This window comes from Oreochromis niloticus, linkage group LG14 (assembly GCF_001858045.2).
Source record: "Oreochromis niloticus isolate F11D_XX linkage group LG14, O_niloticus_UMD_NMBU, whole genome shotgun sequence".
NCBI classification, from domain to species: Eukaryota; Metazoa; Chordata; class Actinopteri; order Cichliformes; family Cichlidae; genus Oreochromis; species Oreochromis niloticus.
The window spans coordinates 28,262,474-28,282,768 of NC_031979.2; the positions used below are offsets into that span (position 1 = coordinate 28,262,474).

General features: G+C 37.8%; 2 protein-coding genes and 1 long non-coding RNA gene across 3 annotated transcripts; 1 reads left to right on the top strand and 2 right to left on the bottom strand.

The window, feature by feature from the left end:
• Nucleotides 1-1,792: 1,792 nt before the first annotated feature.
• On the bottom strand, nt 1,793-4,465 carry LOC112841634 (dehydrogenase/reductase SDR family member 11-like). Its single transcript, XM_003440141.5, has 7 exons — nt 4,175-4,465; nt 3,319-3,528; nt 2,821-2,915; nt 2,449-2,578; nt 2,237-2,329; nt 2,073-2,138; nt 1,793-1,957 (listed from the first exon to the last, which is right to left on the bottom strand). Exons 1-7 carry the CDS (start codon nt 4,304-4,306, stop codon nt 1,928-1,930), a joined length of 756 nt encoding a protein of 251 aa, XP_003440189.1. The 5' UTR covers nt 4,307-4,465; the 3' UTR covers nt 1,793-1,927.
• A 9,516-nt stretch (nt 4,466-13,981) lies between these two features.
• On the top strand, nt 13,982-17,072 carry LOC109204971 (carbonic anhydrase 4-like). The gene is made up of 7 exons (XM_019367236.1): nt 13,982-14,001; nt 14,125-14,246; nt 14,558-14,703; nt 14,818-14,910; nt 15,210-15,276; nt 15,521-15,684; nt 16,899-17,072. The coding sequence occupies exons 1-7, from the start codon at nt 13,982-13,984 to the stop codon at nt 17,070-17,072; spliced, it is 786 nt and encodes a 261-aa protein (XP_019222781.1).
• Nucleotides 17,073-17,806: 734 nt separating this feature from the next.
• LOC106097860 (uncharacterized) lies at nt 17,807-18,645 on the bottom strand. Its single transcript, XR_001223910.3, has 3 exons — nt 18,458-18,645; nt 18,227-18,379; nt 17,807-18,150 (listed from the first exon to the last, which is right to left on the bottom strand). It is a non-coding gene; the product is annotated as an uncharacterized LOC106097860 (long non-coding RNA).
• Nucleotides 18,646-20,295: the final 1,650 nt, after the last annotated feature.

The following is a 20,295-nucleotide window of genomic DNA, read 5'->3' on the forward strand; positions in this document are numbered from 1 at the left end:
CCCACCGACAGAATTTGCCACGCACACTACATAAACTTGATACTGTGTTCTCCATAAAGACTGCTAAGTAGGTAAATTTTCCAAAATAACTCAAGGTCTAGTGCCTGAACACTTGACAGGCTGACAACAGCTCTTCATCTTTGGTCTGTTTGTGTCAGCATAACTGCCCCTTCACCTAGTACATAAAGGGGGAAAGGTTAATAACTAATAAACAATAGGTGTGTTAGTCATTTCATCTGGTATTGCTTCCTGCAGCTGAGTTTGTAACTACACCGCTCTGTGATAAGATCTGGTAAGTTAATCTCATTTGGTGTAAATTAACAACAGGTGCACTAGAGCGGCAATGATGAAACAACCCGTGAATTATGGGGTTTCTGTTCAGGGAAACCTTTCTGACTGTTTTTTCACTAGTTTTACATTTGTTGAGGTTCTGTGTCACTACTGGTAGCAGGAGGTTATACCTGGACCATACAGAGGTTGTATAGGTAGTCCAACTCCTCCAGGATGGTACATCCAAATGCACCATTACCAGAAAAGTTGCTTTGCTCACAGCACAGTTTCAAGAGCATGAAGGAAATTCCAAAGGTTAGGCAGTTACTCTAGGAGACATGGACAACGCCGTAGGTCCTTAAAACATCAGCAGGACAAGTATCTGCTCCTTTGTGCAAGGAGGAACATAAAGAGCATTACCAAAGTCCCACCAAATGACCTACAGTTCTTGGAGGAATTGATACCACTGAATGAGCCCACATTCACCTGACATAAAACCAACAGAACACCTCGGGGACATTATATTTCTGTGCATGTGATGCCATCCGGTTGCACCTCAGGCTGTCCAGGAGCTCAGTAATGCAATGGTCCAGATCTGGGAGTTCCCCCAGGATACCTCCCAGTTACCCAGTTGATCCATGATTTCCACCCCACCCACCCCCCCCTTAACAGTTTAAGCCGTGTCTGAGAGAAATGACACAGTTTTTCTGAAATGTATTCAACCAAAGACAGAGGATGGAATTTCCTTGGCTATCTAGTTAGTTATAGTAATTTCTTCTGGGTGCTTTTATCAAAATCTTAGAGATTTATGTCTCTGTAGATATAAAAAAAGGTATTATACTTACGTTAATTACAATATATTTAAGTAATTTTATTGAGATTTTTGTAATTTTTTCAAACATTTTGCTTTTACCTTAAATATATTCTTTCTTTTTATTCTTATATATATTTTTGTGTACTGGATATTCTCCACAGGACATTTTTATTTAAATGTCCTATTACAAACAGCACATTAAATATCCTTTACCACAAAAAGAACACTGCAATGAAAGAAATTTCCCTGAAAATCCTTTTATTTTATTCCTTAGTGAAAATTATCAGTAAAATGTTGTAGAGTGTTTTCATGAGTACATAAAGTCAGTAAAATTTACATTAAGGTACATTAAGGTGACATGCTGCAACTTCTCACTGAGATGGAAAAAAACGTCTCACAGTCTGTTTTAAGGAGGCTACAAATTAAAGATGCAACAGTTTCTCCTCAGGGACGAGAAAATACACTCTGTGTATGTCTAACTGACATCCTCATCGAAGGTTCTAACCAGATGAAATAAACACCTGCTTAACAGTAAAAACACTCTTAAAGCTTAAATACTGTCCAGCAACTGAGATCTGTTACAATAAGAAGGAAGATGTCATTCATCAAAGTGTTTTTATTGGCATTCCTTGCTGGCCAGTAGGACGCTTGTAAAAAGGTACCACGGGGGCCTTTGATAAGAAGACAGTTAGACAGTAGAGAGCTAACAGCTGGACGAGTTTCCTCCATTTTATTCTTCTGTGAATTGATTACAATCTGACAGTGTTGAGAAGTAAGGAGAGCCAGTCACACTACTGATGTAAAGATTGGGATGGGTCTCACGGCCAAGTTGCATGACACCTGCTACAGACCTTCAAGCAAAATCTCCCCAATCTGAAAGAAAAGATAGAGAAATGTTATCTTATGACTAAACTGCTGATATTTAAAATGCAAAAGACAAAAACTCAAAAGGTCACCAAAAAGATGAAAAAAGGAGAAAATCTAAAACCTGAACATGAGGAGGGGCACTGAGCACGTATGTGACGGCACTGACGAGGTCTTTTGCTTCCAGCGACTATCAAAGAATTGAAAAGTGCTTAATGAAATTTTAGCTGAGTAATCATATCAACAATATTGTAGGAATTGTAGGAAATAAAGGGATAATAATTTTACCTTATATTTAGTGTATACAGCAGCTGCTTTATCTGAATCATCTCTGTAGAGGCGTGATGCAAATTCTGTCTCCACTACACCAGGAGAAATGCTCTGCAAAATGACATTATTAATGAGGATCCTTCAAGAAGTACTGTGTGTGCAACTTATAACAGCTGACATTAGTGTTAAAGGTACTTTGCAACTGGTTACAGTGTCTTTCAAAGGCTTACTGTGGCCCGGATATGAGTGTTTTCTGCACGCAGCTCCTGCCTCAGGCCCTCAGTCAGCGCAGTTACAGCATACTTGGTGCAGGTGTAGAAATGTACATCAGCATTAGGAAACACTTGATGGCCGCACTGGCTGTAACAGACGGAGATTTACAAGCTGCTAATCAAATCAGCATTTACTATCCATCTGTTTTCTTCTGCTTATCTAATTCAGGGTTCTGGAGCCTCGGGTACACCCTGGACAGGTCCCAAGTCTGTCACAGGACTAACACAGAGACACAGACACAGTTCAACTAAAAGGTATTTGTGTTATGATTAAATCAATAAACTCCACAAGCATACCCATCACTGTCCTTAAGTAAAATAAAACTGCACCTGTTTATGTTTATGATGTGTCCGTCATCCACATTTCGCTCTTTCATTGATTGATAAGCTTCACGTGCGCAGATGCTCAGTGCAAGAACGTTCACCTGCAAGAAACCAAGGCAGCGACATAAATGGTTAAAAAATATATGGAATTGACGCATCAAAATTATACTTTTACTTGTTGCTTCTTGCGCTTAAGAAAAATAAATTGTTTTAGCCACTTTTGCATAATATTTTATTTCACTCATATAATGTGTTTTGTGATTTTGTTTTTATTTTAATGAGATGGGGTTTTTTTCATATTTTGGCATTTTTAACACACTAATTATCCAACTTTTTGTATAAATAAAGGACAACTATCTCATTCTAAAAATTAATGATGACTCAATTCATCATTTCATTAGAATACAGCATTCTGCTTTGAAACCATTCCTGTCAATGTTTTCATATATTACTGCATACCAACCAGGACAGTTTTGTTTTTCTAAAATAACTCTGAGTGCTTACATCCAACATGTTTTTCCAGGCACTTGTTTTGCCGTTTAGCAGCAACTCTGGGTGAGCCAAGCCAGCGTTGTTGATGCACACGTCCACGCCTTTGTGCTGCTCTTTGATCGCTGCAAACATGGCCAGAATCTCCTCCTCTTTGGTCAAGTCGCACTTGAAAGGCACCAAAATACCAGGGTGGCCGGCGCTCTGACACTCTGCTGCCAGTTTCTGAAACCAAACAGGATATATATGTATATATATAATTATCAAAGCAGTGTGAGGAGATTAATCATAATAAGCTCTATTTAGAGCTCCAGCAGATTTCTTTGTGTACAGGCTGTGATCAGCTGACCTGTGCTGTGGCTGTTGACCCAAAGTTTACTGCTCTTTGTGGATTTACACAACTCCATTCATCAAGATACAAGCTATCATGCCTGACTTCCGTCTCCTTTACTTTTGTATAGTACACAGCTTAAATCTGGTATAAAGCAGCTCATTTTAACCCATGCATATAGACCAATATATACAGCATAAATTGTTTTTCTTTATTTGTTTCTTTGTTTTTTACTTGTCTCAACTCTTCATCTTTGAAGCGTATATCAATAGGATTCCCCTATGCAATTTGTGCATAGATGGAAATAATAACTCCCCTCAAATGTCTTTATCGTAAACGAATGCACCTGTTTTGAGAATTAAAGTATTTATATTTATTCACAGTAAAACAAAGGGTCTGGCTGCTCAACAGCCCCAGTATGACGTTCGCCTGACAGAGCTACATAACTGCATATCGGCATAACATTAAAAATTCCTTTGCATTAGAGTTTTACATTAAATGATTCTCTGTTGAAATCCAGTTTGTTATTTCAGAACAAACCTGGATTTTTCCGATGTCCCTGGCACAGCCCACCACTTTCATGCCGAGCCGGACCAGCTCCACGGCTATAGCCGCCCCGATCCCGACCGAGGCTCCGGTCACCAGAGCCACCCTGCCCCGCCAGCGCTCCATCACCGACACCGGTAACCTGCTACACGCACAAAAGCACCAAAAGTATGAAGAGAGCGATGAGGAGTCTCAGTGACAGTCAGCTCCAACTGTCTTGTGCCTGTTAGCCATCCATCTATAGATATATATATTGGAACGTCTTAAGTCTTGGTGCAGACTTCACGAGACGCCAATGAATGGAACGCATTGACTGATTAACCATTTCATTTCAGCTGAATCACTGGCTACAAAGCAAATTCTTTATCAAACAAAAGTTCTTATCTCAAACTAACATATCATAGTTGTGTCAGCACGCTCTCCTTCTATGCACCATACACTGTGACTGCCACAAAAGACTGAAGTGAGTGAATTTGCAGAAATGGAAAACTTGTGAAGGTCATAAGCATTTCACATTTCACAGCTCAACAACAAAGGAGGAAAGAATGCATTATTTGGTATTACTTTATACCAGAATTGTGACTCCAATAAATCCAAACATCTGAGGAAGTTGAATTTTTGACCATGAAGTTTTTTTTTGTTGTTGTTTGTTGTAATGTGTTATAATGGAAGATGAATTGCAACTGACCGGTTTTATTAATGTATTTACAGTAAGATAAAATGGCTGCCCGCCCAGTTTCTTGGTCTCATGTCAGCATGACACAGCAGAAGAAAACCTCATTATCATCATTATTATTATTTGTGGCAGTAGTATTAGTAGCAGCAGTTGGTTTATTTTAAATAGGATTTCTCTTTGAGGAACACTTGTGGAGAAAAGACATGTCGAGTTTGTCTGTAGACTGGTAGACCGACACACATCATACAAAGACGGCTAAGCTCTTTCTCTTCTCTGATGCCTCTCTGCATGTTCAGATTTGTGATTTTCTCTTATTTCATGTTTTTTACTGTCACTTATTGAGCTTTCCTTTTAATTGCATTTTAAACAAGCAGTTTACTCTTAATAAGATAACACTGATATAAACATGGCAGTACTGATGTATGGAAATTAAACCATGGCTGGTTGTTAATGAAGAGCACAAATGTCCCGAGAAAACATACGTCTGAAGATCATCATCATTTTGCATTTCACAGCTCTGCTTTTCCTTCCATTACAATGTTAACCACTAGAGGTCGTAGTACAGTCGTGGACAGAATTCCCTGCTCTTTGGTCAAGTCACACTTGAAAGGAACCAAAACACCAGGGTGGCACTTTGACAGTCTGCTGCCAGTTTTTGAAACCAAACCAGCTCTGCTTTAACTTCCATTATAATGTTAACCACTAGAGGTCGTAGTACAGTTGTGTAAAAAAGACAAAGGAAAAATATAAAAACAAAAATATCTAACCAGCTACACAATGTAAATTTACTTTTCACACACCTACTACAGTTTGCAATTTAAAACTACAACTCCAAAACGTAACAGTAGCTCTTGTTAATAGTTTGCACAAACAAACTATGAAAATGTTTTCTGATGGAGGATATTCCATATATCCGTTATCTGACGAATACCAGACTTGAGATATCACTGTCTGCTGTATAACACACAAATCAAGACAGTACTTTTTAGGTTTGACTGAAAGGTTTCTTTAACATACCAGTAGCCTCTTCTTAGTGATGTAAAAATGCATACTGTGTGTGTCTAACCAACATCCTTATCTAAAGTTTTAACCAGTTAACATTGATTTAACAGTAAAAAAAACAAAAAAAACAAAAACAACTTTTACTGGTTTAAAACTATCCAACAAGTAAGATTTAATATAATAAGAAGGAAGTTGTCATTAATTAAAGTGTTTTCCTGGGTATTCCTGTGGTTGGTCAATAGCACTTCTGAGCAGATAGCAGGTGAGGCTTTGAGAAGAAGAGTTAACAGCTGGATGAGTTTCTTTCTTTTCAGTCTTCTGTGAATTGACTACAATCTGGCAGAGTTGTGTAGTGAGGCAAATCAATCACACCACTTTAATGTAAAGCTATTATGGGTTCCTGCACTGTAGCTGCCAGGGTAACAAACTCTGCTTCACCTGCTACACACCTTCAAACAGAATGTCTCCAAGCTGAAAGAAAAATTAGATGAATTCATTATGAGTAAATATAATAGACATAAAATTAGTCACAATAAAAAAGGTTAACAGTAAGAGAAAATGACAAACCTGAACATGAAGAGGGCCACTGAGCACGTATATAACAGCACTGGCAATATCTATTGCTTTCATAGGCTGTCTGAGAAGTGAAAAGTATTTGTATAAAATACAAATACTTTGTATGTGAATAATCATCTTAACAGTACCTGACATGTAGGAATAATACTTTTACCTTATGCTGCTTTATCAGGATATTCCCTGGTAGAGCTGTGTTCAAATTCTTTCTCTACAAAGCCAGAGAAATGCTCTTCACAAAAGAGATAATAATGAAGGAAATTCATAAAGTGCTGTATATGGGTCTTGTAACGGCTGATATTGGGGTTAAATGCTGGTTAGAGTGTCTTTTAAAGCCTACTGTGGCTCGGATATGACTGTTTTCTGCATGCAGCTCCTGCCCCAGGCCCTCAGAGCAGTTACAGCATACTTGGTGGCATTGTAGAAATGGATATCAGCAGCAGGAAAGACTTTATGACCACTTAAGCTGCCACAGAAGAAGATCAGAACTCATCAACATATTCTGATCAGATCTCAGAACTTAATACAAAAGCCTAATTGACTGAAATTGATTATTTAATATTGCAGTCATATAGTATCTGGCTGAATGTTTCAAGAAAATCTGTATCAGGTATAAAGTCTCAAAAATTTGTATATAATTTATCATCAATTATTTATTTAAGTCTTAAACATAAAGGATGGAAAATGCATATTTGGTGCACTGTAATGTCAATTCTCCACAGCCTGTAAAGCCACAAAAAACAGGCAGGCACATGGACATCTACAAGGACCCTCATGCTGTCTGATGAAATTCATGAGATTGTGACTGCAGCGGACCCTAGCGGACTCACGGATGCAAGAAAGTATCATCCCTGCTTAACCCGATTCAGCCTTCCAGCTAAGAGGCATGGCCTCAGTCTTTGAAACGTCTTTGTGCAATGTTTGCAAAGGTTATCTTCAGAATCGCTATCTAAATCGTAATAAAGATTCTATAAAAAGATATTTACTTGATGATTATATCTACAGGCTTCACAACCATGTCTGCTACTGTCCATTAGTAAATAAAACTGCACCTGTTTATGTTTATGATGTGCCCATCGTCCACATTTCTCACTTTCATTGACTGATATGCTTCACGTGCACAGATGCACAGTGCAAGAATGCTCACCTGCAAGAGACTGAGTAGAAAAAAAGAAAAAACTGTCTGTAATCAACACCCTCTACATTGGCACATGTACTTGTAGCTTCATGTGTCCATGGGAACAATGAAGACGAAACCATTTTTGGCCACTTTTGTGTCACAGTTGATCTTTCTCGTCTATTGTGTTTGTGATGTCTTATTTATTTTAATGAGCTAGGTTGTTGTTCATGTTTTGGCTGTTTTAACACATTCATTTGCCAACCTTCTGAAATAAATAACAACAACTAAGGATCACTAAACTAAAGTGATCATCTGTTTTCAACGCAATGTTCTGCTGGGAAGAAATCCCAGAATCTCCTTCTCGTTGGTCAAGTCCCACTTGAAAATACCTTTAGACCAGAGGTTTCCAAAGTGTGGGGCCCGCCCCTAGGGGGGGCGCAGAGCCATTGCAGGGGGGGCGCGGTATGAAAAGGGAAAAAAAAAAAAAGAGCGCTTGGACATTGTGGACAGGTTTTTGACGGGGCTCCCACACAAACGCAAAGCAGGAGATGAAGCATCGCCAAATATGTTTCCAAACCAACTTCCTTCCAAGCCAAAGACAGGAAAATATGGTGAAGCATATCTTCCCTTTGGCTTCACCTGCACAAGTGCCAAGGTAGGTCTCCCCTGCAAAATTAGTTTCCCTGCGTCGGGAGCACGCGCTGTGCTCTCCAAATCACGGACAAACAGTATCCCACATTCTTGATATTTAGTTCACAAACACTTCTTGTAATAACTAACTACTCCTGACATTAAATGTCATATTTGTTCAACTAAAAATCAAGATACAAATAATATCAGGCTGATCCTGCCCTAATTTGTTCCCCCGGTTCAAATCACGGACAAACAGTATCCCACAGCTGTTTATGTGTTTAAACCCATTTTGCACAGAGAGGCAGTTTTTGAAAAATGTATTGATAGCAATGTTGAATATTATTACACAGGAAAAAAAACAACTACACGTAAAATAATTACGCCGTGACGCCTCTGCCTTTCTAAATGGAGGGACAGTAACTGCGTGTGTATATGTAAGCGTGTAAAACCTGAAGATAGTCAGATTAACAGTATTTTGTCTCTATCTGCCATTCTGCAATTCATCTCATGTAAACAATAACGTGGCGCACAGCGTGACGTGAAAAGAGGCACATTGACGTTGCGTGACGAACTCTAATCCTCGTCCACACGTAAACGCAAAAAAGGAGTTTTAAATAATCTCCGTTTTCGGTGAATCGCAACGCCGTTTACGTGTTGACGAAAAGCCCAAACGCATAGAAACAGCTGAGTTTTCAAAAATACCAATGTAGGTGTGGACGTAGCGTAAAAGAGTTAGTAGTGTATTTTATTACTACCTGTAATTTATTGCCGTTTACTTGTATTTGCTTAATTGTTTACTAAATGTTTGAGGTGTGAAATAAACCGCAATGGAGTTTGTAAAGAAAATATGGGTGTGTGTGTTTGGAGGATGTGTTTGTGCGGGGGGGGCGCGAACATTTTTCTTGTAAAAAAGGGGGGCCTGGCAAAAAAAAGTTTGGGAACCACTGCTTTAGACCATTTAGACCAATTTCTAAATAACCTTTTTATAGCAGAAATTTCATTTAAAAAAATACAGCAATTACTCCGTGCGCTAGACAGTAATATTATGTCTGAGAGGTTCTAGTCAGGGCTGCATTAGTCTCAAATGCAATTCAGACACATAAAGTAAAACCTTTTTGTAAGCTCTATAAAGACTTGCCTTCCAGAGGGAACCAGTGTGAAAAGGTGGTGGTTAAGATGAGAAGAGTACTTGATGATGTTTGTGGCCCAAACATCATCTGAATGTTGGCAGTCCTCTGTTCTGATATTGCTCCCCATTGAGTATATAATTCAGAGACACAGCGTATCAGTTCATTTTTTTGTTGACGGCACTCAGATATATCTACCTACCTATTTGGTATTTCATCCGACACTGTATTTACACAGTTCTCTTAATGGGTTTCTTTGGGAAGTCCAACACTGGATGTCAGATATGGTTCTCTGGCTCATCTCTAAAAATAAAATTCTTGTCATTGAGCCCGAGCTCCTGGATGTACACATTCTGCCCTCTGCTGGTTAAACTTTTTTCTATCTTACAAATAGGATCTGTTTTAATATTTAAAGACACTCAGGGTAATTTCCATACTTTTATCTCATCACGCCTCAATTAGTGTCACAACTTTTTTACTGGCCTTAACAAAAACAAAAACAAAAAACAAACAAAAAAATCCACTGAAATCCAAATCATTTCCTTTAAGTTATAGCTTAAAAACATATTTCCAGAGAAAAGCCTTTTCCAATTTTACATGACTTTTAACTTGGGACTGATCCCTGTTTTTACAACAGTATACTGGCCTTCATTAAAACCAATGTGAAGCAATTTATAACAACCACAATGATCTGCCTTTTCTAATAAATTATTTTCAAATGAAAACTCTGGAGTTCAAAAAACAAGTTTTACAAATTAAATAAACTTATTGTAAATAAAAAAGTTCATCTATGTCCAGCTTTCAAATTTCTGCATGGGACTAAAGTGAGAAAAACCTATTAACCGCTAGCTTTTACATGTAGTATAGGTCTGTTTTATAATGATATTGTGTTGTTACTAAGTGGTTATACCAATTTATTTACAAAAATAACCTGCCTATATGATGTTAGCCAACAGCAAGTTTAACATCAAAATTTATTTTTTCATAGAGTCAGGTGATGTTACCATACTCTTCGCAGAAACTACGTTTTTCCACTTGTGAGCAAACCTGGATTTTTCATACGTCCCTTGCCGAGCCCTCCACTTTCATACCCAGCCAGCTCGGCCAACTTCACGGCTTCAGCTGCTTTTGTATTTTTGAGCTTTTTTAAGACCCTTCTCTACCACCATGTACACATTAGTAATTTTCATCCACCATTTCCTCTTTCGGTCATATGGAGTGAAACTAGTGAGTGGTCCGGAAACACTCATTTCCTTTTGTGTTACACCAGCTGCTAGTATCGCCTCCTTTATAGCCTGGCTGTGTTCAACAGTGTGTTTTTGCCTCAAGTGGTGAAAAAGGTTTGTTTTTTCCTCCTTTACCTCCTTTTCCTTCTACTCTTTTATATCACTTAAAAAACATAAGTGACCATTTCTGTCTTATGCCTTTCCACTCTTCTCTGTTTGTGATCATATTTGGCCAACAGAGATTTTCATTCTCAAACTTTAATTGCTCAGCCTACTGTGAAAGCCATATGTTACGGCCCTAGCAGGGCCTCCTGAAACTACTCTTGTGTGGGTGTGGTGTTCTCTCTCCACCTCCTCCTCTCTTGCTCCACCCCTCTGTCTCTCTCTCACTCTCCTCTCTCCCCAGGACACAGCTGCTGTTTGTTGGCCTTGTTTACCACCTGAGCCCAGTCAGCTCTCACCTCTCTGAGGTCATATAAGCTGGGGATGAACTGGATGAGGGGAGGCAGATTTCTCTGGTGTTTCTTGATTGTGTTTTAGGTGTCAAAAGAGGTCCTATTGTGTGATTGTCCTGCCTGTGGCGTGGAGTTGTAGGAGCAGTGGGAAGAGTAGCCACTTCATGTGAGTAGTGTGGGCTTGTGGGCCTCAAAAGCAGCAGCTGTGGAACTTGCTGCTGCTAGTGACAGGGAGGGCTTGTGGGCCCCTGGAAGTGCCTCCTCGTGGTGTGGAGTTGTTGTGTTCTTTGTTGTTGAGACCGTTTTCTTTTTCTAGTGTTACTGGAAAAATGGCATTGCCGGCTCTTTATGTTAAGATTATCTATAATAAAAACTATTTTATTTATTAAACACCTCTGTCTGTTTTCCTTTCATTCCGTTCTGGACCCATTTGTTACCAGTCCCCACACACAGCCCTGGACCTTCATCGTGGGGACGTAACACCATATAAATTGTTTTTTTTTGTTTGTTTGTTTTTCCCCAACATTTGTAATTTGTTATATTTATACTCTGAGACGGAGCACATTACATTCACTAAAACATTAGCACCATAGAAATCACATAATTTCTGCAGATCAGCTACAAATTCATTCCTATAATATAAAGCTTGGAATTCAAACTATGATTGGGTGATATTAAGGAACTCAAAAAACATTAAACCATCATCATCAGCAATTAGTATACAAGGTAGATTTGGTACATGGACTCCTGCTGCCAAATTATGAACCTACCATCTGCAGCCTTATCTTTTTACTTTCTTTCTGGTAAGCCTTTGCCCACTTTAGATTGATATTGCTATTCTTGCTGAGCAGGAACCCAATAAATTCTTCTGCTCTGGCCCATCATTGATTTGTTGGTTGATTTGTCCATTCCCAGCACAGCAGAGCTCTAAAGAGTGATTCAACATGGTACATGAAATAGAGTTTTTTTAATTGGCTAATTATTGCAAAAACTGGAATGAACGTGAATGAACTAAATTTTGTGTGCCAACTGCTGAACGAACAATGAACTGCTCCCACAGTCTCTCACTGTCTCATGTTACCCTGACATAGCAGAAAAGAAAGAGAGACGTGACACTCAGAGAATCCATGTAGCAGCAAAGAGATTGGTAGAAGTTTCATTTAAAGGGGGAAGCTTTTTTCAAACTCTGTTATAATTACTGCCTGATTAAAGGAGGTGTGCTGGTTTTCTAAAGGGGTTAAGGAAATATTTGGCACATTCATTCATGTGTCTCAACCTTATCTGTGTCTCTGTATTATAATTATAGATTGAGTTTTTTGCTTTTACATCAATTTACAGTATTATACACAATATACGTGGTATATGTGGTGTGCTTGTTTGTTTATGTTTATACATTTTGAGGTCTACCAAACATATTTAGCAGAATATGGAAATATTTTGTGAATCAGGGTGTAATTTCCTGAAGTCCAGTTTTGCGTATTTACATAAAATATATCTAACACAAGGGGAACAAAGTGCTTTGGCTGCTTTTGGATAACTAAAAACAGATTAGCTTTTTGACCTTTTTGTGCCACTGAATAAAAATTAATATCTCAAAATGTTGTCTTACTAACTAAAACACTGGAGTAAGTTGATATTTTGCAATGGCTAACCCAAAATGTTTTCAAGAGAACCTGAAATTGTGATTTTTTTCTTCAGTGGAGAGAACAAGCGTGCATATATAACCCATATATCATAATAATAAATTACAAAAAACACCAAATAAGACTTCAAATGTTTTTTTTTTAAACGTTTTGTACCATTCTGTAACTTTTTGTACCAACTGTTAATTAATTTTTAAGTAGTCTGATTTTTAGTGTTACAATGGATTATTTTTTCATTAACAATAAGAAACTGACTGCACAAGTCTTTTTTATGTCACTCTGACACAGCAGAAAGGAGAGAGGCGTGGAGGTGAAGGTGTTCTAGTGTTCAGTGAACATAAACTTTACATAATATATATGTATATATATATATATATATATATTTTCTTTTTCTTATATACAGTACATCTTCATGAGCTTGATGAGGGACAAATCACTTTACTCTTTTAAATGCCAATAACTTATGACTCTGTTTTTAACTGCCTGATGCTTCTCATGGAAAATAAGTCTACGTTGCAGTTTTCCTCAAAGGTAACGACACCAGCACACATGTCACTTGCATTTTCTTCACATCACCACTAGAGGTCCCCTAACTTCAAAAATGTAACTGTAGCTCGCAGTTTGGACAAATGACCTGTGGGCTCATTTCTGGAGGAAGACACCTTCAGCGTTAGGGTCCATTCATTATCTCAAGAATATGAAACTCGAGATATCTCTTGCTGTGTGTCACTGTCCTCACAAATTAGGTGTCATAAATCTAAAGCGTGCATTATAAAATGGGGTTGATAGGTGGGGCTCCCAGTTGTATGATAGTCTGGTTGAACTCTGATTCTGGCATCATCTTTGAAAACAGTCAGTGCTGGAAGAATCTACACTATAACTGGATTCACAATGCTGCTCAGATCTGTTTTATTTCTCTTCACATGTTATGTGAGTCTCGTCTCAGGGGCAGGTATGAGTTTTATGTGTCTTTGTTTTTTCATTTGTGAATAAGTTGCATGATATCAGATACTGCACGCAAAAAATGATAGATTTTATTTGCCTTCAGTAAACAATGTTGACTACAATACAACTGAAATATATAAAATCAAAAGTGTATTTATTGAAATAATTAATCATTAATATAAATGTGCTTGTGACCAATAGGGTCAATTTAATTCAACCAGATATTGAAAGTTTGATTGAAAGTTTAGATAAAAATTAGATAGATTAGATAAAGTCACATGTGATTGTGATCGCAAATGCTCAAAAATTAATACCTCATAACCTACAGATGAATAATTCTTTTCTCTTTTAAAATATTGCAAACCTGATCTTTTAGATTGGTGCTACTATTCCCAAGTTCAATGCAACCACACCTGCACAGGTAAACTTTAAAACAAGCCAAATGAATGGTTAACCAAAGGAGGCATATTAGTGGAGCTGTTTATGTTCTTCTCCTCACAGCTCCAGTGTTATGGGGGCTGGTTTCACAAACCTGCAATGGCAGATCTCAGTCTCCAGTTAATATTGTCACAAGGAAAGTGCTACCAGATGAACGCCTGACTCCTTTTCACTTCACCGGTTATAAAGAGACTTTTTATGGGAGCCTCATAAACACTGGCCACAGTGGTATGTCTTAATTATAATTGCAAGTTTGTTTGAGGAAGACAGTTTAACACTATGATTTCAATTCTGGCAATAAAAATGCAGTTACCCCATCTGTAGATAACATAGATAACAGTATAGGGAGGAGGAGGTGGTAAAATGGACAATAATAGCAACCAAGCTTCTCATGTAACAAAAATACCTCTTAAAATAGTTCATGTGCAAAAGCATGTGTCATGTGTGTCATGTGTGGTCATTTGTAATTGAAATAATGGGAGCGTCCATGGAAGACTGTCTAATGGTTTTTATTTTTATTTTTTAATTCTGAATTTCAGTTCAGCTAAATTTGCCTTCCAGTATACAAATCAAAGGAGGAAATCTGGATGATGAATACAAGGCAATTCAGTTTCACCTGCACTGGGGCAAAGATGGAGGACGTGGTTCTGAGCACACAATTGATGGAGAAAAGTTTCCAATGGAGGTACAGTATGTCATAAATCAGTAGAAATATTTTGTAATTCGCACTATATGTGTTTAAGTAATTAATGTATTGTATTCAAATAGATCCTAATGCAGTGCTTTATTTCATCTGCAGATGCATATCGTCCATATAAAAGAAGAGTATGACTCGTTAGCTGAGGCTTCAAAAGACAGTACGGGTGTGGCTGTTTTGGGATTTTTCTTTCAGGTACTTGGAAAACATAATTTCAAAAAATTGTCCAGCAATTGTATTTCAAATCCGTACTACAACAGAACAAAAAAGAAAAAAAAAGATGAGGAATATTGTCAGTGTTTCACAGTATCAGAGCTGTTGACCGCCAACGTCTTTGATGAATGGAAATCTGAATTTACCTTCTTTTGGTCAAACTTTTATGAACTTTAGTGTGTCTTTGAACCAAATTAGCTACTGTATGTTGTACTAACTTTGTTTTCTTAATTATAAATTGCTTTTGGTATGACGATTAACATTTTATTCTTTCGTTTTAGGAGTCTGAGTCTGCAAATGAGAAGTATGATCATCTTATCAGTGCACTGAAATACATATCTCAACCTAGTAAGTTATATCTGCTGAAAAATGATAATAATCTTCTTTTCACCCTCCATATAGAGTCCTACATATGTAACTGATTACACTAGGCTAAAGGGCATCTATTATAAGATAACACAATGTTATATAACATCCACAACAACACAATAAATCAACTAGAAAAGCTAACCAAAATTTTTTTCGAAGATTAGTGATGATTTTCTTACCGACTTTCTGACTTTCCATTCTTGTTAATATTTCATCAAACCAGAAACGAATGTGACGCTGCTGGGTGTCTCCCTGGACATGTTCATTCCTTCTGAAATTAACAGGACCAAGTACTTTCGCTACAAGGGCTCCCTCACCACACCTGACTGTGCTGAAGCTGTGGTCTGGACCTTGTTTGAAAGCACTATTCCTCTCAGCAGGAATCAGGTACCATTCCCTACACTTTAATTAATCTATGAAGAAGCGGAACGTTATGAGTTTATCCTTGAAATTTAATTTAGTGTAACACTAAGGCAATTTTTCATAATTTTTCTGGGAAACCTTTTTAACCCCCAAATTATAAAAAGCAAATAGTTTCTGAATAATTTTTTTTTTTTTTTTAAACAGCCACATTTGACACTAATAACGGTATCACCCAATTCAGCTCAATATTTAGCTCCCAGCTTCACACATTTAACGTGCTTGTTCACTTTCATGCCAAACTGCATAATTTTTGATAGCAGTAGTGAGCTGTTTTTAGGGGGGAAAGTGTTCATGCTAACGTGAGACCTATAGGAGATTGGAGGTGAGTAGGGGGAATTGCTGGTGTTTGGTTAATGTTAGACCACAGTCACAACAATAAACAGGAAATTAAAGGCTAAAGTAAGCAACATGAACTACTCGTTTATAACCAGAATGAAAGACAAACACAAACCAATATTAAATGTTTAGGCAACCCGAGGTATCTGCTACAATAACTACAACCACTAGATGGCAGTAGTTGGTCATTGTAAACTTGTGACTATGGGTTATGTAATGTTAAAAATAACAAGAATAATTCACTGATTTCACACATACCTCATGGGTAAAAAAAAAAAAAAAAAAATGCAGTGGGTTTAGGTGCTAATGTTGCATATGTTTTACCCGAGAAAATATAGGGACATAAATAGACATCAGAGAAAAAGAAGGGCTTATATGTAATACAAACACAAGGCTGTGCTAATGAGCCTCTTTGATGAGCAGCTGTTTACAACTGTTTCCACTGCTCCCACATTACCCAAAAATATATTTCAAAATGGATAAACCTTCACTTGAAATGATGCTGTCTATATGAAACTTTTGTTAATCACAATTTATATTACTGATACATTATTGAAATATTAAACATTCAACAACCTATCTAATGTAAAACAAGCACACTTCTTTATTTCTGTTCTGATCTCAAGCAGCTATATGACAAAAAAAAAAAAAATCTGTAATTACAGTAGAACCACAATAGTAAAGCAGCAAGTTAATTTTAGTGAGACACACCCTGTTGCCTAGCTGTCATTGATAATAGCTGTATTTATTAGCAAAGCGTTCTATCATAGTATGCCCCTTGCATACTATTTCTAATAAAAGTACATTTTTAACTGCCTGTTTTAATTTTTTCTTTGTTACAGCTCGCTGCTTTCAGCCAACTTCAGTTTTATGATGGACAGAAAATGGTCAACAACTACAGACCGGTTCAGCCTTTGAATGGAAGACAGGTGTATTACTCCAGTGGCCAACTTGCTTTGGTTAGCTCTGTGTTATTTACCATGTCAGTGCTGCTATCTAGTGCAAGCTTTGTTTAATTTAATAAATTTTTATGCACAAATACCCTTGTTTGTGACATCTGCTGATTTTCAAATACAAGAAGAAAAAAAATTACTGTATATTTAAAAGTAAAGGGTATAAATTCACTGGATGCTTCAAAACAATATGTATCAAACATGACATGTATATTTAAATCATATGTAAGATTTTGTTTACAACAAAATATGTTATTGACAAATAAGTAAATGAGTTACTTTTGCTAGTAAATATTTCACATTGATGATCTCCCATCTTACACACATTTTTGGGGACAATATCATGATGCATTCTATTACATGCTATCCTACTGTTCTGGAAACATCTAAACTCTGACTTAAAAGTGTCACATTTATTTAAAATACAGACGTGTTAACACTATAATGTATACTATTAAGGTATGTTTTACCTATCAGTTCTTTGTCATTTGTAATGTCATTAATGATCAAATAAAGTCTTGATTAATGCTTTGTGAAGACATCTTGTGAAGACTTGCTGTTCTCATCAGATGTCATGGCCAGTAGCGGTTTTAGATACGGGCGGTTGCCCAGGGCGGCATCGTGATGGGGGCGGCATCACGGGCATCGGCAAAAAAAAAATTTTTTTTTAAAAAATGCTCGTACTCATGCTGCCCCGACATGATGCGAGTGAGGGAGGGAGTGTTCGCCCAGGGCGCCAAACAGGCTAGGACCGCCACTGGTCATGGCATATTCATGTTTTTTTTCCTGGATCATACACTTTTAATCTGAACAAGTCATGCGTTCCAATATACAAAATACTACTCATCAAATGATAACTTCTTAATAAACCAATTTAACCACACACGACAAATAAACCATTTTGAATGAGAGCAGACCTTGTGTCAGAACAGACCAACATTTCAACGTGCTGCTGTCATGAACCGTAGCTCAGTACACAAGCTGGACCCAGAAGCAGAGACAATACGCCAAGGTGCACGCAGAATAAACTTTATTTTAACTAAGGGTGTCCGGAAGGGTCAAAGGGAAAACACGCCAGGTAACTAGAAAACCAAGGGACCGGGAAATAACTCGGGGACGCCGTAATCGGGACTGTGGGAGGCTGCAACAGAAAGAGGAAGAGGGTTACTGGGGGAACGGAGAAATAACAGCATACATGGGTAGAGAATTAATCTTACGGTCTAGACGGGGCTGTGGGAACCAGAGGGAGGGGTGAGGGTCCGCGGGGGAGCTCCAGGTGAAATAGAGGAGACGAGTGCCGGTAGTTATCCAAAACTCCAGGCGGGCAGGAAGACAGGCAGGAGAGGGCTCCAAACACGCCGAGCGGTTACCTAAGCGCACAAGGAAAGGGTTAGCGTTTATTCCAGCAAACAGAATTTCGCAACTGCCTTCACGTGTGAGCACGTTACCGCTGAGAGGCGACTAACGGACTGGCGTGGAGCAGCTGGTTGAGCTGGATTAAATAGTCCACTTGAAGATTGCCTGGGATGGGATGCAGGTGTGGAGTTGACAGCCACACCCGTGAGCGTGGGCATCCCATCAGCTCCTCCGACACCGGGCAGCGGACCATGACAGCTGCTTCACAAGAGCAACGAACAGCAGCAGTCGCTGTAAAAATATTCAGTATGCTTGCTTATTTATGGTCTTTATTAGATTGTTTGCAGGAGATAAAGACTGAGCCAAGAGAGCTGAACAATGTGGCTACGTGCCACACATCCACATGAATGTTTAGCTTTTTAATTTCTAAAAATTAAAAACCATTTGAAGAGGTGAAAAGCATCAATATTTTACCAAAAAAAAAAAAACCCACGAGAATTAGAATTAATTTTTATAAATCATAATTTTCTCTTTTCAAATGTCCTTTTCCAGTAATGATCTCATGATCTCAACTGGTAAAACAGCCTCCCAGCATAGGAGGCCAATCAAACTGCTTGATAAAAGATAATAAATACACAAGATTTATGGTCAGTTTATCAGACATTTTAGTACACTTTGCTTCCACAGCACAGCTATTACAAGTTGTATGATGAGCAATCATTTCTGGAACTTTTGACATTCCCTGCACACATTAGACAGATAAGATAATAAGATGTAATAACATCTGGTTAAGTCAGAGGTCACTAAAATATTGTAACCATAACACTGTTGGACTGTCTAGTTTTCTCTGGTCCCCTCTCCAATCAGACCAGGAGTGACATATTTAGCCACATGTTTCCCTTAAATTGCTCGCTGTCTATGTGGGCTTTATAGATAATTGATAAACTTGTTAGGAGAGATGGCATCCATCCCAGCACCTCTCATTTGTAGAAATCTGGCCAAATTCATTAAACTGCCCAGAATAAGATGAGAGATAAGAAACATTAGTCCCACACGTGGCAAAGTTTTTAAAATGTGACTATCCAGAGTTGGGACCAGTAACTAGAGTTACAGTCTTCCACCCCAGATTGTTAATCAACCAAAGACCCAGACAGGGTTTTAATTCATTTGAAAGCCTGATGCTTACCCTTGTTCCTAGTTGGAAAACCCATAAGCCAATCTTATTTGTTATCATCTATTGTTCACCTGACTGGGCCTTACTGAGAGTGTCTGATTTCTCAGACTTTTTATCTGATTTAGTGCTCAGCTCAGATAAAACAATTATTGTAGATACTAAAAATATCAGCGTCAAGTTGGCATTTAGTCTATTAGACTCAATTGCCTTTTTAATCACAGTCTAGATCTTGTTAGAATCTAAACATTTAAAAGTGTTTTCTGAAAACCCTCTTTTGTCTGATCATTTCCTAATAGCATTTAGATTTACAATAATGGATTACACAGCAGTGGATGTCTTTCTGAAAGTGCTGTAACTAAGATTAAGGGTATAATTCATCCACTGACATCTTGTCCAATGCCTTGTTCCATAAATAACCCATGTAAAATAAAAATAGAAAAAACTACACCAAACATTGTTATATTGAATACTGAAACCTTTTTTTTTAACATAAAACTGTAGTTTTAAATGGGCAGAAGCATTTTTTTGTGCACCAAGTGTTAAAAATGGACTTTTAAACAGATTACATCTCACCGGTTTTATTATTGTATTTACAGTAAGATAAACTGGCTGCCCACCCAGTTTCTCCATCTCATGTCAGCATGACACAGCAGACGAAAAGTTATTATTAATTTTATTTTTATTATTTGTGGTAGTAGTATTAGTTGCAGCAGTTGGAGTATTTTAAATAGGATTTCTCTTTGAGGAACACTGGTG

Bases quoted from the DNA above. Each gene is read 5' to 3' on its own strand.
- LOC109204971 (XM_019367236.1), top strand. From the start codon at position 13,982: ATGCAACCACACCTGCACAG. The intron at 14,247-14,557 runs GTATGTCTTAAT...TCTGAATTTCAG, and splicing joins CATAAACACTGGCCACAGTG to TTCAGCTAAATTTGCCTTCC. The intron at 15,685-16,898 runs GTACCATTCCCT...TCTTTGTTACAG, and splicing joins TTCCTCTCAGCAGGAATCAG to CTCGCTGCTTTCAGCCAACT.
- LOC112841634 (XM_003440141.5), bottom strand. From the start codon at position 4,306: ATGGAGCGCTGGCGGGGCAGGGTGGCTCTGGTGACCGGAGCCTCGGTC. The intron at 2,139-2,236 runs GTAAAATTATTA...ATTCTTTGATAG, and splicing joins CTGTATACACTAAATATAAG to TCGCTGGAAGCAAAAGACCT. The intron at 1,958-2,072 runs GTTTTAGATTTT...CTTTTCTTTCAG, and splicing joins GTGCCCCTCCTCATGTTCAG to ATTGGGGAGATTTTGCTTGA.